Consider the following 15,826-nt stretch of genomic DNA (forward strand, 5'->3'; position numbering starts at 1 on the left):
ATTCATAACATTTGGTGTAAAATATCCAACTTTGATGGAAAACTAGTGCAGTGAAGTTGATAATGTTCAATATCTATCTCTGTTACCACTTCAACAATGAAATTGTAAAGAAAGATTTTGATTTGCACTAATAATAGCAACAAACTATTTTAGTATTTTTCATTGCCCCCTCAACAGTACAGGATTTACATCTCATGGTGGCCAAAAATATAATGTGTATTATAACTTCTTGTATATATCATCAATTTATATTGACAATTGCAAGAGACCATTGCTACAATTCAATAGTTGAAGATATTGATTATTCAAATTTCACACAATCCAATATAAATCTTTACTTCCAATTTTCCTTTAGAAGTTTTTATTGTGTTACAATTAGTCATGGATAATATAATGTTATATAGATATTTTGGGTTGACAATTTATTTTCAACTGGATAATATAATGCTATATAGATATTTTTGGTTTGATAATTTATTTTCAACTTAATATTTTGAGTTGATAATTTAAAAATTAAAAAAAAAAAACAAAAAAAACATACTTGACATTTTATCATTAAAACATCTGCATTTTACATGTTTATTTTTAAATCTTTTAACTGAAACATTTTATAACGTGAATCATATCCCTTAATATAAAAAAAATTTAAAACAAAAGAAAAATTTTAAAGTAGACAACATTGTACTGTGACCATCCTTTTATTTTTATTTTTAATATAAATTGTAATTTTATTATTATAAATAATTAATATTTTTAACTTTGAAATTATTTTGAAAAATATTGTGCGTGAAATATTTTATATTTCATTCAAAATCTATTTTCAAATCCATTTTTAATGAAGGATATGCCATATTGAAGGTTTATTCAAAGGTTTTTTTCCAAAATGACATTTAAAATTTGAAAATTTTGTGCGTGAAATATTTCATATTTCATTCAAAATCTATTTTCAAATCCATTTTTATGAAAGATATGTCATATTGAAGGTTTATCCAAATTTTTTTTCCAAAATGCCAAATTTAAAATTTGGCATTGGATGAAAAAGCTGAGACAGGAAAAAGTTATTTAGGAAAATAAATTAAAAAGTGAGTAATACAATTATTAACCCTATTAAAACATGGTCTTCATAAACTTTATCTTACATTACATTTTTTTATTCCTTTCTACGACTAATTTTTCGTATTAATACAAAAAAAATGCTTGGATACTTATAAAATCTTGCTTCTCCATTATACGGGAAAAATAAAAATGCATAAAAAGCTTGCAAATCCCATTTTCAACCTCAAGGAATGTTGTCCCGTGGAACCACTGAAGCCAACACCGCCAGAGATATGGCGGCGCAGAACAACGTAACATGAACAACGATAGTGCTTTCTGTCGAACTTTTGTATGAAGGGTCCATTGAAGAGAACCCATCGTTCTTTCCGTCCAAATTAAAAACCAAAACCCAGAAATGCAATACAGTACAGTAGAGTAGAATGATTTTAAGTAGACTGAATAAAGGAATGTTGGACTAGAAAAAGAAAGCGAGTTTGAGAATACCAAGAGGAGATTGCCCGCTCATTAAGTTTCCCGTGACAGAACATCAACAAACCTAGCCCATTTGTATTGGATAGACCGACTGAGCTTATACATATCACTATCGAAGAAAACACAAAGAATTTTTCGGGTAGTTCCAGACTCTGTAACCAAACATCGCATAATGCTCAGATCTCACAAATGGATTGCGGTAGATTGAATTCAAACTCTCGAGTGCAATTGAAACTCTCCTAATTCTTGAAAACACTAACGAAAATTGTAGGAGCGACCCCTTTATTTAGAGCGCAAGGGAAGGGAGTTAATGACGTATTATAAAGATCAACAAAAGTTGAACAGTTACATATCAAGATTCGATTAAGGGATCTAATATGTTGAAATGATAATTTCAACTGCAGCATTATTTTTTTTCTTTATGATGCGATCTTATTGCAAATCGCATATACTCCTTGATGCTTTTCGCTACGTCCTGTGATTTCTGCCGATTGCGATGTTGCGATGCGATCCGATCACAAATTGCACCCATATGATAGTGCTCCATTTTTCTCCTCCGCAGGGTGCGATTCTGTGATGCGATTTGATCGCAAATCGCGACTGACAACCGTCTGATTGAATTCAATGGTTGAAGTACAGGCTTGCAACATGAAATTGAGGTGGAGTAAAAGTTTCATTTTGACCGCCAGTAAAACATTTAATGAAATTTAATATGGGTTGGTAAATGTAGGTAAGTTTTTAATTTTATTAGTTTTTTATCCACAGGAGTAGTTTTTTGGTTTTATGACACAAGTAAAACATATGTATTGTTATGTTTGTTGTTCATTTTTTTTGTGAATGTAATGAAATGTAAGGGAAGCACATATAGCAGCGCAGGTGAAACACACACAGTAGTGTGAATGTAAGGGTTGTTTGTTGAGAAAATGAAAGGCACTGCGCAGCAGCACTAATGTATTTTATTTTGGTTGAATATGAAATGTGAAACGCAGCAGCGTGTGAATGTAATGAAAATTTTACACACAACAGTGTAACATTTTGCAAACAGAGACAGAGTATTTTTCTGGGGAGACAGAGTAATCTTTTTTTTGGAACTGGAACTGAAGTGTTCCTGGTGTAATCCCTCTGTTGAGAGGAAGATCTTTTATTTTGTAACAACAGTTTTTATTAATGAATACAAGTTCTCTTTTATGTGTGTGAAAAACTTTGTTCTTCTCTCAAACAATTTTAGTTTCCGTTGTGTTAAGATCCTGTGAGAAAACAGAGCATTCTGTTCTGTTCAAGTTATTTTGTTTTGGAATTAAACAGAAAATTCCCAACAGTGGTATCAGAGCTTGTCCAGGCTCTTTGAAGGTGTCAAAGAAGCTGAAGGAAGGATTTCTTGCTGCAGCAGCTTCTCCAGCAGAGTGAAGACTCAGTCAAGAAAAATCCAAGGTATTTCTCAAGCTAGTTTTCTGTGTTGCTGTTGAAGACAGTCAGTTATTTTAATACACAGTCAAGTATTTTGAAGAGTGCAAGAATGGCTGGAGCCAGCACTAGCATGGGTATCTTTAATACTCAGCTTCCACAGTTTAATGGGAAAAACTATGACTATTGGGCAATAACTATGAAAGCTTTGCTTGCTTCCCAAGAATTATGGGAATTTGTTGAAAATGGTTTTGAAGAACCAGCAGATGAAAATGAGTTTAATAGGTTAACTCAGGCAGAGAAGGATCTATTGAAGAGTTATAAGAAGAAGGATTCTAAAGCCCTCTTATTTTTGTATCAAGCAGTGCATGAGAGTGTGTTTCCAAGGATAGCAGCAGCCAAGACATCCAAAGAAGCATGGCAAACCCTCAAAATAGCCTATCAAGGCATGGAGAAAGTGAAGACAGCAAAACTACAGTTGTTGAGGAGAGATTTTGAGAATATTTGCATGAAGGAGTCAGATAATATTGACTCATTCTTCACACATGTGATTGGTCTGGTCACACAGATAAGGTCTCATGGAGAGATTCTTAAAGAAAGGAGAATTGTGGAGAAACTATTGAGGATCTTACCCTCAAAGTTCGATGTGATTGTCACCACCATAGAAGAGACAAAGGATCTCACAAACTTTACAGTTGATGAACTACATGCATCACTTATAACACATGAGCAGAGATTGAGTAGGAATGAAAACTCATCTCTAGAACATGCCTTTAAGACCCAGATGTTCTTTGAAAGAGGAAGAGGTCAAGGTAGAGGAAACAAGAGAAGGAGAGGCAGAAGCCAAAACAGAGGTGGAAGAAACAGTCCAGCAAATGCTCAAGGAAGAGGCAGCAATCCAAATCAGAACCAAGGCCAAGGCAACAGCCAACAAAGTGGACAACATCATGCTCAAGGACAAAGGTATGATAAATCCAATGTCCAATGTTATTATTGTAAAAAATATGGGCATTATGCAAATGAATGTAGGAAGAAGCAACATGATATGAGTAATAGAACTAGTGCAAATTTCACTAAAGAAAATATCAGCGAAAATAATTTGTTTTTAGCTTGTAATATGGCTGAAGAAAAGAGTGAAGATGTATGGTTTCTAGACTCCGGTTGCAGTAACCATATGACACGAAACATAGCCCTATTTTCTATGTTAGATCAGAATGTGAAGTCACAAGTCACACTAAGGACTGATAATAAAGTTTCTGTTATGGGAAAAGGAGAAGTAAAAGTTTTAACAAAGAAAGGAGAAAAGAAAACCATAGCAAATGTTTATTATGTTCCTGGAATGAAATGTAACCTCTTAAGTATTGGACAACTTGTTCAAAATGGGTACAATGTTTTCTTTGTGGATGATGTATGCACCATCATGGATAAAGCATCCAGCAAACGATGTATTGCTGAAGTGAAAATGACAAGGAACAGAATGTTCCCTCTCTGAATGAAAGCAGATTTGAAAAATAAAGAAATTGCAGCAGTGACTCAAGAGACTTTCCAAAGCGAACCAAAGGATGAAAATTGGTTGTGGCACTTGAGATTTGGACATCTCAACTTTGGAGGTCTTAACTTGTTGAGTAGAAAAGGAATGGTAAGAGGATTACCATTGATAGAGAAACCAGATAGCCTTTGTGAAGGTTGTATCTTGGGGAAACAACACAGAGAAAGTTTTCCATCTGGGAAAAGCATAAGGGCAAAAGCACCCTTAGAGATTGTCCACTCAGATTTATGTGGACCAATGCAAACTCCATCACTTGCAGACAACCACTACATACTAATATTCATTGATGATTTTACTAGAAAAACTTGGGTTTATTTCCTGAAGAATAAAAGTGAAGTGTTTGTTTGCAATTTCAAGGCACTTGTAGAAAACCAAAGTGGGCTGCATATCAAAGTTCTAAGAACTGATAGAGGAGGTGAGTATATCTCCAAGGAATTTCTACGTTTTTGTAGAGACAATGGAATTCATAAGAAGTTTACAGCTAAATACACCCCGCAGCAAAATGGAGTTGCCGAAAAGAAGAATAGGACAATCATGGATATGGCGAGGAGCATGTTAAAGGCAAAGCATTTGCCAAATGATTATTGGGCTGAAGCTGTACACTGTGCAACGTATATTTTGAATAGATGCCCTACAAAAACAGTCATGAACAGAGTGCCGGAAGAAGCATGGAGTGGGACAAAGCAAGGAGTCACCCACATGAAAGTTTTTGGATGTGTGGCTTATGCACACATTCCAGATCAATTAAGGAAGAAGTTGGACAGCAAAAAGGAGAAATGTATTTTCATTGGATACAGTGAGGAATCCAAAGCTTATAAGTTGTATAATCCATCCACCAAGAAGTTTATTGTGAGTAGAGATGTTCAGTTCATTGAGGAAGAAGCTTGAGATGGAAGCATAGAGAAAATAGTGAATGTTAAAAACTCTTTGTCACATGATGAAAATGATGAGGAGATGGTTGAAATACATTCCCAAACAGCAGCACCAACACAAGGACAACAAATGACACCCTTGAGGAGAAATGAAAATGCTTCTACAAGCACACCACAAGGAGGAAATTCAAGTGCTTCTTCAAGCACTTGCACACCAAATGAAAGAGGTAAGAAGTTCATAAATTTATGTGATATTTATGAGCAAGAGGCAGCAAATGAAGGTATGAATTCTTTGTTTGCTTTATATTGTCATGTTGATGACCCTGTTCATTTCGAAGAAGCAATTAAGAATAGGAAATGGATAGAAGCTATGGATGAGGAGATCAATGCCATAGAAAGAAACAAGACATGAGATTTAGTTGAACTACCAAAAGGAAAGGAAGTCATTGGAGTTAAATGGGTCTACAAGACCAAGAGTAATGCTGAAGGCAAAATAGAAAGACACAAGGCAAGACTGGTTGTCAAAGGATACAAGCAGCAGTATGAGAGAGACTATGAGGAAACTTTTGCACCGATTGCTAGAATGGAAACAGTGAGAGCAGTGTTGTCCATAGCAGCACAAAACAAGTGGAAAGTTTACCAAATGGACGTGAAGTCAGCATTCCTAAATGGAGTGTTAATGGAAGAAGTTTACATTGAACAACCTCCAGGCTATGAAAAGAAAGGCCAAGAGCACAAAGTGTGCAGATTGAAGAAAGCTCTTTATGGGCTGAAGCAAGTACCAAGAGCGTGGTACAGTAGGATAGATTCCTATCTACTGGAAAATCAATTTGAAAAGTGTGAGGGAGAACCCACTCTCTACATCAAAGAAAAGGATGGTAAAATACTAATTGTTGTGTTATATGTTGATGATGTTATTTTCACAGGCAATGATGTTTTATCTTATTAAAAATTTCAAAACAGTCATGAAAGAAGAATCTGAAATGACTGACATGGGTTTGCTGAGATACTTCTTAGGAATAGAAGTAGAACAAAATGGAAATGAGATTTTTATCTCACAAGCAAAATATGTTAAGGAAGTGTTGGAAAGATTTAATATGTAGGAGAGCAAGGCAGCAATCAGTCCCACAGTGATGGGATTAAAACTCAGCAAAGAAGACAGCAGCAAGGATTTTGATCCTAGTTTGTACAAGAGCATAGTTGGCAGCCTCATGTATTTGACTGCAACTAGGCCGGATATAATGTATGTTGTTAGTTTAATTTCCAGATTCATGAAGAAGCCAAAAGAAGCACATTGGCAGGTAGCGAAAAGGATTCTAAGGTATGTTAAAGGTACTAAAAGGTTTGGCATTTTATATACTGATTCAGAATGTTCAGATTTAATTGGATACACTAATAGTGATTGGGCTGGAAGTGTAGATGATTGGAAAAGCACATCCGGTTATGTTTTTCACATGGGTTCAGGAGCCATTTCATGGGCTTCTAAAAAACAGCCTATTGTAGCGTTGTCTACAACAGAGGCAGAATATGTGGCAGCTACAGCAGCAGCATGTCAAGCAATTTGGATGAGAAAGATGTTAAAGAGTTTATGCCAAGAGCAAACAAATGCAACTGTGATCTTTTGTGACAATAGCTCAGTTATTGCATTATCCAAGAATGCTGTGTTTCATAAGGGAAAGAAACACATTGACACAAAGTTTCATTACATCAGGGAATTAGTAAACAATGGAGAAATTGTTTTAAAACACTGCAGAACTCAGAAGCAGGTTGCGGATACTCTGACTAAACCATTGGGGCAAAAAAGTTTTGAGTTTTTGAGGAAATGTCTGGGTATGACTGATAACCCAGCAGTTGAAATTAAAGGGGAGTGTTGAAATGATAATTTCAACTGCAGCATTATTTTTTTTCTTTGCGATGCGATCAAATCGCATACACGTCCTGTTGTCCTTCGCTACGTCCTGTGATTTCTGCCGATTGCGATGTTGCGATGTGATCCGATCGCAAACCGCAAATCGCACCCATATGATAGTGCTCCATTTTTCTCCTCCGCAAGTTGCGATTCTGCAATGCGATCTGATTGCAAATCGCATATCTCATTTTTAAACCAATATCAACTGACAACCGTCCGATTGAATTCAATGGTTGAAGTACAGCCCTGCAACATGAAATTGATGTGGAGTAAAAGTTTCGTTTTGACCGCCAGTAAAACATTTAATGAAATTTACTATGGGTTGGTAAATGTAGGTAAGTTTTTAATTTTATTAGTTTTTTATCCACGGGAGTAGTTTTTTGGTTTTATGACACAAGTAAAACATATGTATTGTTATGTTTGTTGTTCATTTTTTTTGTGAATGTAATGACATGCAAGGGAAGCACATATAGCAGCGCGCAGGTGAAACACACACAGTAGTGTGAATGTAAGGGTTGTTCGTTGAGAAAACGAAAGGCAATGCGTAGCAGCGCTAATGTATTTTATTTTGGTTGAATATGAAATGTGAAACGCAGCAGCGTGTGAATGTAATGAAAATTTTACACATAGCAATGTAACATTTTGCAAACAGAGACAAAGTAATCTTTTTTTTGGAACTGGAACTGAAGTGTTCCTGGTGTAATCCCTCTGTTGAGAGGAAGATCTTTTATATTGTAACAGCAGTTTTTATTAATGAATACAAGTTCTCTTTTATGTTGTGAAAAACTCTGTTCTTCTCCCAAACAATTTTAATTTCCGTTGTGTTAAGATCCTGTGAGAAAACAGAGCATTCTGTTCTATTCAAGTTATTTTGTTTTGGAATTAAACAGAAAATTCCCAACATAATCGTAGAAAAAACTTTAATAGTCTAACCATGGATCTGATAGTGCAGAGAGTGACAAAGTGGCAGCTACTCGCCTTACGGCGTAATAAATAGTTGCTCATGACATGTCATTTCTAGCTTTTCAAGGCTATATTGAGTAACAATAACGGAAAGATGCCCTTGACTAAGCCAAGTTTGGCTATTGGCCACTTCATTTAGCGTTCTTTTAAACGTAAATTTCAATGCCTAAATACCGTGCGGTCTTCAGCTGAGAAGAAATGCTCAGAAGTGAAGAAATCTCGAGTAGAGAATCCAACTTCATATCACAAATCTTAGCATAGGATTTTAGAGGCATTAGAGGTGGTGTGTAAGCAGTTTAGTAACAGAACTTGAACATACTAAATTAAAGTTACTTGAATAAGTTTATGAGAATATTAGTTATAAACAAGTTCTTCAGCCTTAGAGTAGAATATGTTTGATTAATGTTTTATATATGTAACTTATGAAACATTTCATAGGTTGTGTTGTAGCGGCTACAACCATCTTCCAAAATTTTGCCTTAGCTTCGTTTTGGAACCTCCCTACCAACCATCTTTGGCAACATGTCTTGCACTATCAAGTACATAGGTTTTAGCTAAGTTTCAGTGGCTCAACAGCGTGTGCATGTCAACTTGTTTGTCTCCCACCCGCAGGCTGTCATTCCAGACTTAGGAAATTTTCTGGCTAAAATGATCCCCCTAAAAATTGTGCGATTGTGGAGGGGAACCAACCTTCCCTCTAGAAATTGTGCAATCCTGTTGGGCTGCCTATAGAGCTTTAGAATTGCACAATTCAGCTAGGCAGCGCTCCCTCAAAAAATTGCGCAATCCAGCCTAACACTGGGCTTCAGTTCAGAAATTGCGCAATTTTGGGAGGCAATGCGCTGCCGACCCCAGAAATTGCGCAATGCCTGAGGGACAACCAACTTTGCTCAGCCCAAAAGCTGCGCAAATTTCATCCCCAGGCTTGCAGGCTGTTGCATGTGCTGTCAGGTTGACTAGTTCCCTCCAGGACTGAGCAAAGGATGATTTACATGCATGCCCTGCTTTTCCCAAAAAAGAAGAAAAGCAAAGCATCCCTAGATTTTAGGATCTATTTTTAGCCGCTGGCGGTTACATGCAAAGATCGTTTTAGAAACCCCCCGCCAAGTGTCGCTTTTTCCTAGATTTGTGGCATGTGTGTCATAACTTCAATCTTATCAAAACTCATTTGTCAGACGCTGCAGAGCTCATTCCTCACATCGATCTTGTAGCTCTAACATCCCACATCGCATCTAGGAGCCTTCGGCACATTCAACTCAGCGTTTTCAGGGTAAGTCTGCTTTTCATGTCTTGTGCTGCATTTCTGTCGCTTATATATTTTGCTTTGTGTAAGTGTTGTCAACTTGATTTCAATGAACGCTTGTTGTCATTTTGATGCATGTTAGCTTGTAGAAGCACTGTTTCAGTTTCTCTTTGTATCTCACTGCTGTCGCATACATGATATGGTTTCTGCACTGACGGTCGTCGTCGCGGCGACTCGCTTCTCATGCATGCTTGCGTTCCCATTTTCTTAATCCAACACTCATTGTTTGCATGCATGATCATTCACTCTTGTTTGCACTCAGCGTCGCCATGCATTCAGACTTCTCATGTTTCCAATCGTTCATCGGCGGGTCTAGGCTGCCTTGGCCCAGAACCTGCCTGGCCCGGCTAGCAAATGCACATTTCTGGAAGGGAAGGCTCTGCCTTCCCTCCAGAAATTGCACAAATCTGGCCCAGCACTGGCCTCCAGGCTTGCATTGCGCAATTCTAGGAGGCAGAGCCTCGCTGGCCCCAGAAATTGTGCAATGCAGTTTGCTGATTTGCATGTCACTGCTGACTAAAATTGCACATTGCACAGTGTCAGTCTTCAGCAGGCCAGGCTGGACTGTGCATTGCGCAGTTCCAGCAGTCAGTTAGCATCCTTACAGCGTAGACTGTGCCTTGCACAGTTTTGGCAGTCAGTCACCCAGCCTCCTGGTGAAAATAATGCAATATTCACAGACAATCGCATAGGTATGTTACATGTCAGTCCTCCATTTGGTTTTGGTTTCAACTGACAGATTGCTTGCCATGTGTGTCACTATGTCTCTAGGTATCCCAGGTGTTCGTCTGCCTCTTAGCAGTACAAGTACATTTCCCTCCCAAAGAGAAGGGTCAAAGGACACCATTGAGAGCGCAACTGGAGATGCAATTGAGCGAGTGTCTATGAGCTTGCCTATTTATGAAGACACCAAGTTGTTCATAGACAAGGAAATCAAGATGAAATGATAGCGGCATCGCAACGAGCAACACCATTAGCAGCAGCAAAAGGTAGCAGACCTGCGCGCGACAAAGGCAAGAGGAAGGTTGTCGATAGCGCAGAGGCGAAGCAAAGCTGCAAGTTCAAAGCATATCCACTTGTGATGAAAGCAGCTTTGGAGGTTGAGGCTAAGAGGCGACGATGCGGCAAGAGGATCGCGCAAAGGCAAAGAGGGAAACAGAGGATGAAGGAAAAAGAGAAGGGGTTGCAGGCGTTGAAGCGACAACTCAGGGGAAAAAAGGAGTTGCGCAGAAGAGCAAAGGAAGCGCAGCAGGAACAAGTACAGTAGGAGGTGCAACATGCACAAATTGATGAAATTGCGTCCATACAGGTTATAGACCCATCCTAGCATCTAGCACGAGTAGATAGGGTGAACAGTGCTATCAATCACATGCACGGGTGTTCAGGAGCATGTCATTGTGCGCACGCATGTGACCCCATCCATTGGTATACTCACCAAGGCGAAGACAAAGAACCAAATCCGACTGAAGCTGGAGATGTACTTCGATGAGTTGATGCACATAGCCACCAGCACATACTTGGAGATCATCGCAGACACTATGCATCAGTATGTTGATGGTTTGGCACTCAAGACTATGATGCACATGTTATTAGACGAGTTGGACAGAGGAACCAAATCAATGTACCAGGATTCAACGTAGGCAAGAGTTCGCTTCTAGAAGGATGTCACCACAAAGTACACAGACTACCGAGCTTGGCATCGGTTCGCCACCATCGATCATCGCAAAGATGTCGAAGAGTTGGTATTCCCATAGCTGTCTAAGTCTCAGTGATGTCTTGCATGGCTTACTCAAGCCTATTTTGTCTCACATGGGTACAAGTGCAGATTGTAATGTAACATCTTGTAAAAATTAAAAACCAAGTGTCGATGGTTGAATGTAACAGTCATGTAGTAGTTGAAGAGTCATGAGGGTAGGTGAACAGTCACAAAGGGGAATGTCAAAGGTCACCCCACCCTTTGCTATTTATAGAACCTCATAACTCATTGTAGAGTCTTTTGGGAGCCAGGCTTCCTATAGGTATAGCTTAGAGAAAGCTTGGAGTGTTTTTGTAACAAGCCTCGGCTTCTCCACAATGCAGAGCTAATATATCTCTTTGGAGGAGTAGGCGGCAGTGACTGTAACATTCCGTTGTCGGGACTAGTAGTTGGACTTGGTTGCATTGTATGATTGGATCTTTCACTCTTAATATAACAGAGCTAGCACGTTTCATGGATATGTTGTTATTGTATTTCAGCTATCTTGGTTACTCTAATAATATATGTAGTTGTTTTCTTACGCATGTATGTATGGACTATTTCTATATATGTATGTATGAATCTTACTGAGATGTGTTGTTGGTTTAACCATCACTTTGGATCGTTGGTTTCCTTGCCTTCCAACTTGTGATGTATCTTTGCTCGTGTGTTCCCTTTCAAGCTGCATGTTTCCACAGGTTTCTAAGGGGTGCACTCATTCCCCTTTCCGTGTGTTAGAACCCTTCATGCACCTTCCTTGCCTTGCTGCGCTGATCACACCCTTGCTACCAACAAGGACATCCTGCTTGCCTCTGCATGCAACCGCCGTCGAGGCGATACCGTACAACCCACTTCTGAGACTCCTACACGAAATGGTTTGAGGTCTAGTTGGGAATTCTTACCGGGGAGATCCCCTAACAAGTTGGCAGGTCCAGCACCATCAACATTTTGGCACTAGAAGGAGGGCCAGATGACAATCTGAGTCCTCACAATCTGTTTTGAATATCTGCATACCTATCATGACTAACTTCAAAGTTTCTCTTCCGGAGTATATGTCTTATGGAAATGACTTTGAAAACATACGATGGTGGAGACTACTTAGCCTTGGTTAGGCACGCGGCTGGCGTTGTAGGCTCATGCGAAAGACATGAAATCTTTGAAGATTACATGACCTGCGCAATGTTCGCCTACATGCTTCGAGGGCACCCAAAGCATTGGTATGCCATGCTGCCCGAAAAATCTATTTATTCTCTTTCTCATCTGGTTGTAGAGATAGACTGTGCTTTCAATCACTTTGACCGTAAAGCACTCAACAAAGAAATTCTGAAATTACAGAAAGCACCTGATGAATCTGTTGAACAATTTTACATGCGCTTTCGTAATCTTGCATACCGATTTCCCAAAGATGAAATTGATTGGGAATTCCTCGATGGAAGATTTGAGTATCTTCTTCACATATCTAAAAATCCGCAATTCCTGAAATCATTCGAACCCTGCTCAACATACTTCGGTGATGGAGTTGCGCAATCACAAGCAGGCACAGTTGCTGTCACAAGTGATTGTCCGCCTTCACCTCATCGAACAACTCCACCACCACAGAGTGATTTGGGAGAACATTCACACACATCTGTTGAACTGTCACATCCTCCCATCCCACCTGTTGTTGATATCTACGCAGATTTGGCTTGCAAGCCTGCTGGTTGTCACGTTGATTCGTTCCTTCAACCTCTGTTCCCGCGTTCCACTGATCCTCTGGATTGCACTGTTTTGTGTTCTTCCATTTCAAACTCCACACTTGTGAACAAGGATCAAGTTGTTGACGGAGTTGGTGTTGTGCAGCCAACCAGCGTTATCATTCATGATGAGTGTGTGCGGGAATCTAAAGAAGAACCCGTGGTGAAGGATGACTCCCTTCCATCTGCGCCTCATCCGCTTTATCCTAACATCCCTTGTGATTCTGTCACTGTTGATTTCCCCTGTGAAAACTCATTTCTGGATGTTTATACTTCCAATCGTTCACAGGGCACATTGAATTTCAGTCTATCATTACATTAAGGAGAGGACACATCTTCCTCTGAAAATCCATCCAATCTGCCATCTGTCATTTCTGAAAACACAAAGGGTGAACATCCTTGCTTCTCATCTACCCGTCTACATGATTCATCAAATCGAGGATGTCGACAAACATCCTAAATTTTCTGATCGTGGCTGTCGTGATCTCCGTACTTGTTCATTCGATCACGATGTTGATTCACTCGCTATTAATATGTCTAGTCCACCGGTCTCCAATGATCTACTTGTCGACGAAGTCGAAACCCCGTAGGCTTTCGAGGCACTTCAGCCCAAGCTGATGGTTATGTCAAGCCCTCGCTGTCCTGAGGTTGGTTTCACTTCTGATCAGGAAATTGTTGAAACACGCAAGGCTCCTCATCACTCTCTGATTCGCATTGAAGATCAACCAAACACCCAGATTTTGCTTCCTCCACTCGAATCACATGATCCCATTTCTCTTGCATTCGAGGAATCTTACACAGCAAGCACACTTGTGCAACGTAAGTGATCTACCTTTCTCACGTTTGCCTGCATGTCACAGTGAAGAGAGTGCATATGCTTAATAGTTGCACGCAATGTAGCACAACACCATGGTAAGTCCACGGATTGCATGTCATGCTCTTTCACTCATTTCTTTTTTGTGGACGCATTTAAACTCAGAGTGTGTTTGTCTTCATTGTTATATCTTTCATGTTTGCTGGTTCGTGCAACTGTGTTGTTCACGAACCATGCCTTCACCAACATGGGTCAACCAATGCGCCGGTGGCTGCATCGGAAGTATCACTTCACATGATCAGGCCCATGCACCATTAGCTTAGGAGTAGGAGTAGTGTTTGCTTTATGACTTGTTGCTTGCATGCATGTTTGCTTCTTGATTTGTGTGTTTGTTTGCTTTCTTTTTTTACTCGCCTTTCTTTCGCATTTGCTTCTACTCTTTGTTTGTTTGTTTGTTTGCTTGTTTACATTCGTAGGTTAGTTTCGCATGAAACCGTGCACGATTTTTGAAACAAGCAAGGTAGAGTACAAGATGACTTGTACAACTATCAATACTTGGTTATCTGTTGTCCTATCTCTGTATGAAGAACTTGTTGTCTTCAGTCGAAGATACACCAATGGAAAATATGTTCTGTTCGAAGTGAAACTTGACGAAAACAAAACGCTTGTGCGCCTACTAGTATCACCTACTCTAGTCGGTTGTTTTGGGTTAACCCTTGTCAGCTCAGTCAAGTAGAGTAAGGTGAGGGGGGAAAACCTTAACAAGCACATCAGAGGTTTATACAAAATGCTTCTCTGAAGGAATAACCTCTTCTTCTCTCAATAAGTCGGGGTCCCTCTTCCGCCTCTGAAATGAATAAGTGCTGTGAATAGTTTTTGAAAAAAATGAAAAAAATGAAAATATAGAAAATTTTGAAAAGAAATGAAAAATGAATAAAGTGAAAGAAGAGAAAGGCTTCCTGCGCAGAGAGGTGATGCAAGTAATTCCGCCAGAGTATTGACCAGGCTCGCTAGCAGCGGAACAATGCTTGTGTTCCTGCGTGACTCCATCGGGGTACTATCAAGGCTTGCTAGCAACGGAGCAACACCAGAGATGAAACTTAAACTCTGACTGTCATATTGCTTGTGTACCAATATACCCCTCATCCCCAATCAAAACAATTGTGTTGACTTGGCTTGGAACGTGTGCTGACCGACCAAGAGCATGGCAAATGCTACATCTTTCAATCAAGCTAGTGTGGAAACCAAGATAATCAGAGAACTGAACAATACTTCCGAAGGAGTTAGAGTTCATTTTCACGAAACAACGCCCATTCAGAGAGCTGGAGTTCTACCAGTGTGTTGCCAAGTGTTGTAGCGGCTACAACCACACTCCAAAATTTTGCCTTAGCTTTGTTTTGGAACCTCCCTACCAACCATCCTTAGAAGCATGTCTTGCATTGTCAAGTACGTAGGCTTTAGCTTTGTTTCAGTGGCTCAACAGCCTGTGCATGTCAACTTGTTTGTCTCCCACCCACAGGCTGTCATTCCGGAGTTAGGCAATTTTCTCACTGAGATGCTCCCCCTAAAAATTGCGCAATTCTGGAGGGTAATCGGCCTTCCCACCAGAAATTGCGCAATCCTGTTGGGCTGCCTACTGAGCTCCAGAATTTCGCAATCCAGTCAGGCAACCCTCCCTCAGAAAATTGCGCAATCCAGCCCAACACTGGGCTTCAGCTCAAAAATTGCGCAATTCTGGGAGGTAGTGACCTGCTGGCCCCAGAAATTGCGCAATGCCTGAGGGACAGCCAGCCTTGCTCAGCCCAGAAACTGCACAAATTTCATCCCCAGACTTGCAGGTTGTTGCATGTGCTGTTAGGTTGACCGGTTCCCTCCAGCACTGAGTAAGGTTGATTTGCATGCAAGGCATGCTTTTCCCAAAAAAGCAAAAAAGCAAAGCATCCCTAGATTTTAGGGATCTATTTTTAGCAACTGGAGGTTACATGTAAAGATTGTTTTAGAAACTTCCCGCCAAGTG

The 15,826-nt window shown here is 39.7% G+C and overlaps 1 protein-coding gene across 13 annotated transcripts in view; it reads right to left on the reverse strand.

Moving 5' to 3' along the window:
- Positions 1-15,826, reverse strand: part of LOC149167293 (protein ZINC INDUCED FACILITATOR 1-like) — a 639,590-nt gene that overhangs the window by 529,581 nt on the left and 94,183 nt on the right. Inside the window, exon 1 of one of the 13 annotated variants that reach the window (XM_089432932.1) lies at positions 1,540-1,805. The exons of the other annotated variants lie outside the window; for them this stretch is intronic. Coding sequence (XP_089289058.1) covers positions 1,540-1,561 — 22 coding nt within the window. The 5' untranslated portion in view covers positions 1,562-1,805. Of the gene's footprint in view, positions 1-1,539; positions 1,806-15,826 lie in introns of those variants that run through there. 13 annotated transcript variants of the gene reach the window in all.

The sequence above is a fragment of the Pinus tabuliformis genome, chromosome 5_1 (assembly GCF_031772625.1).
Source record: "Pinus tabuliformis cultivar Carrire ecotype Pingquan chromosome 5_1, CPIR1, whole genome shotgun sequence".
In the NCBI taxonomy this organism is placed as follows: Eukaryota; Viridiplantae; Streptophyta; class Pinopsida; order Pinales; family Pinaceae; genus Pinus; species Pinus tabuliformis.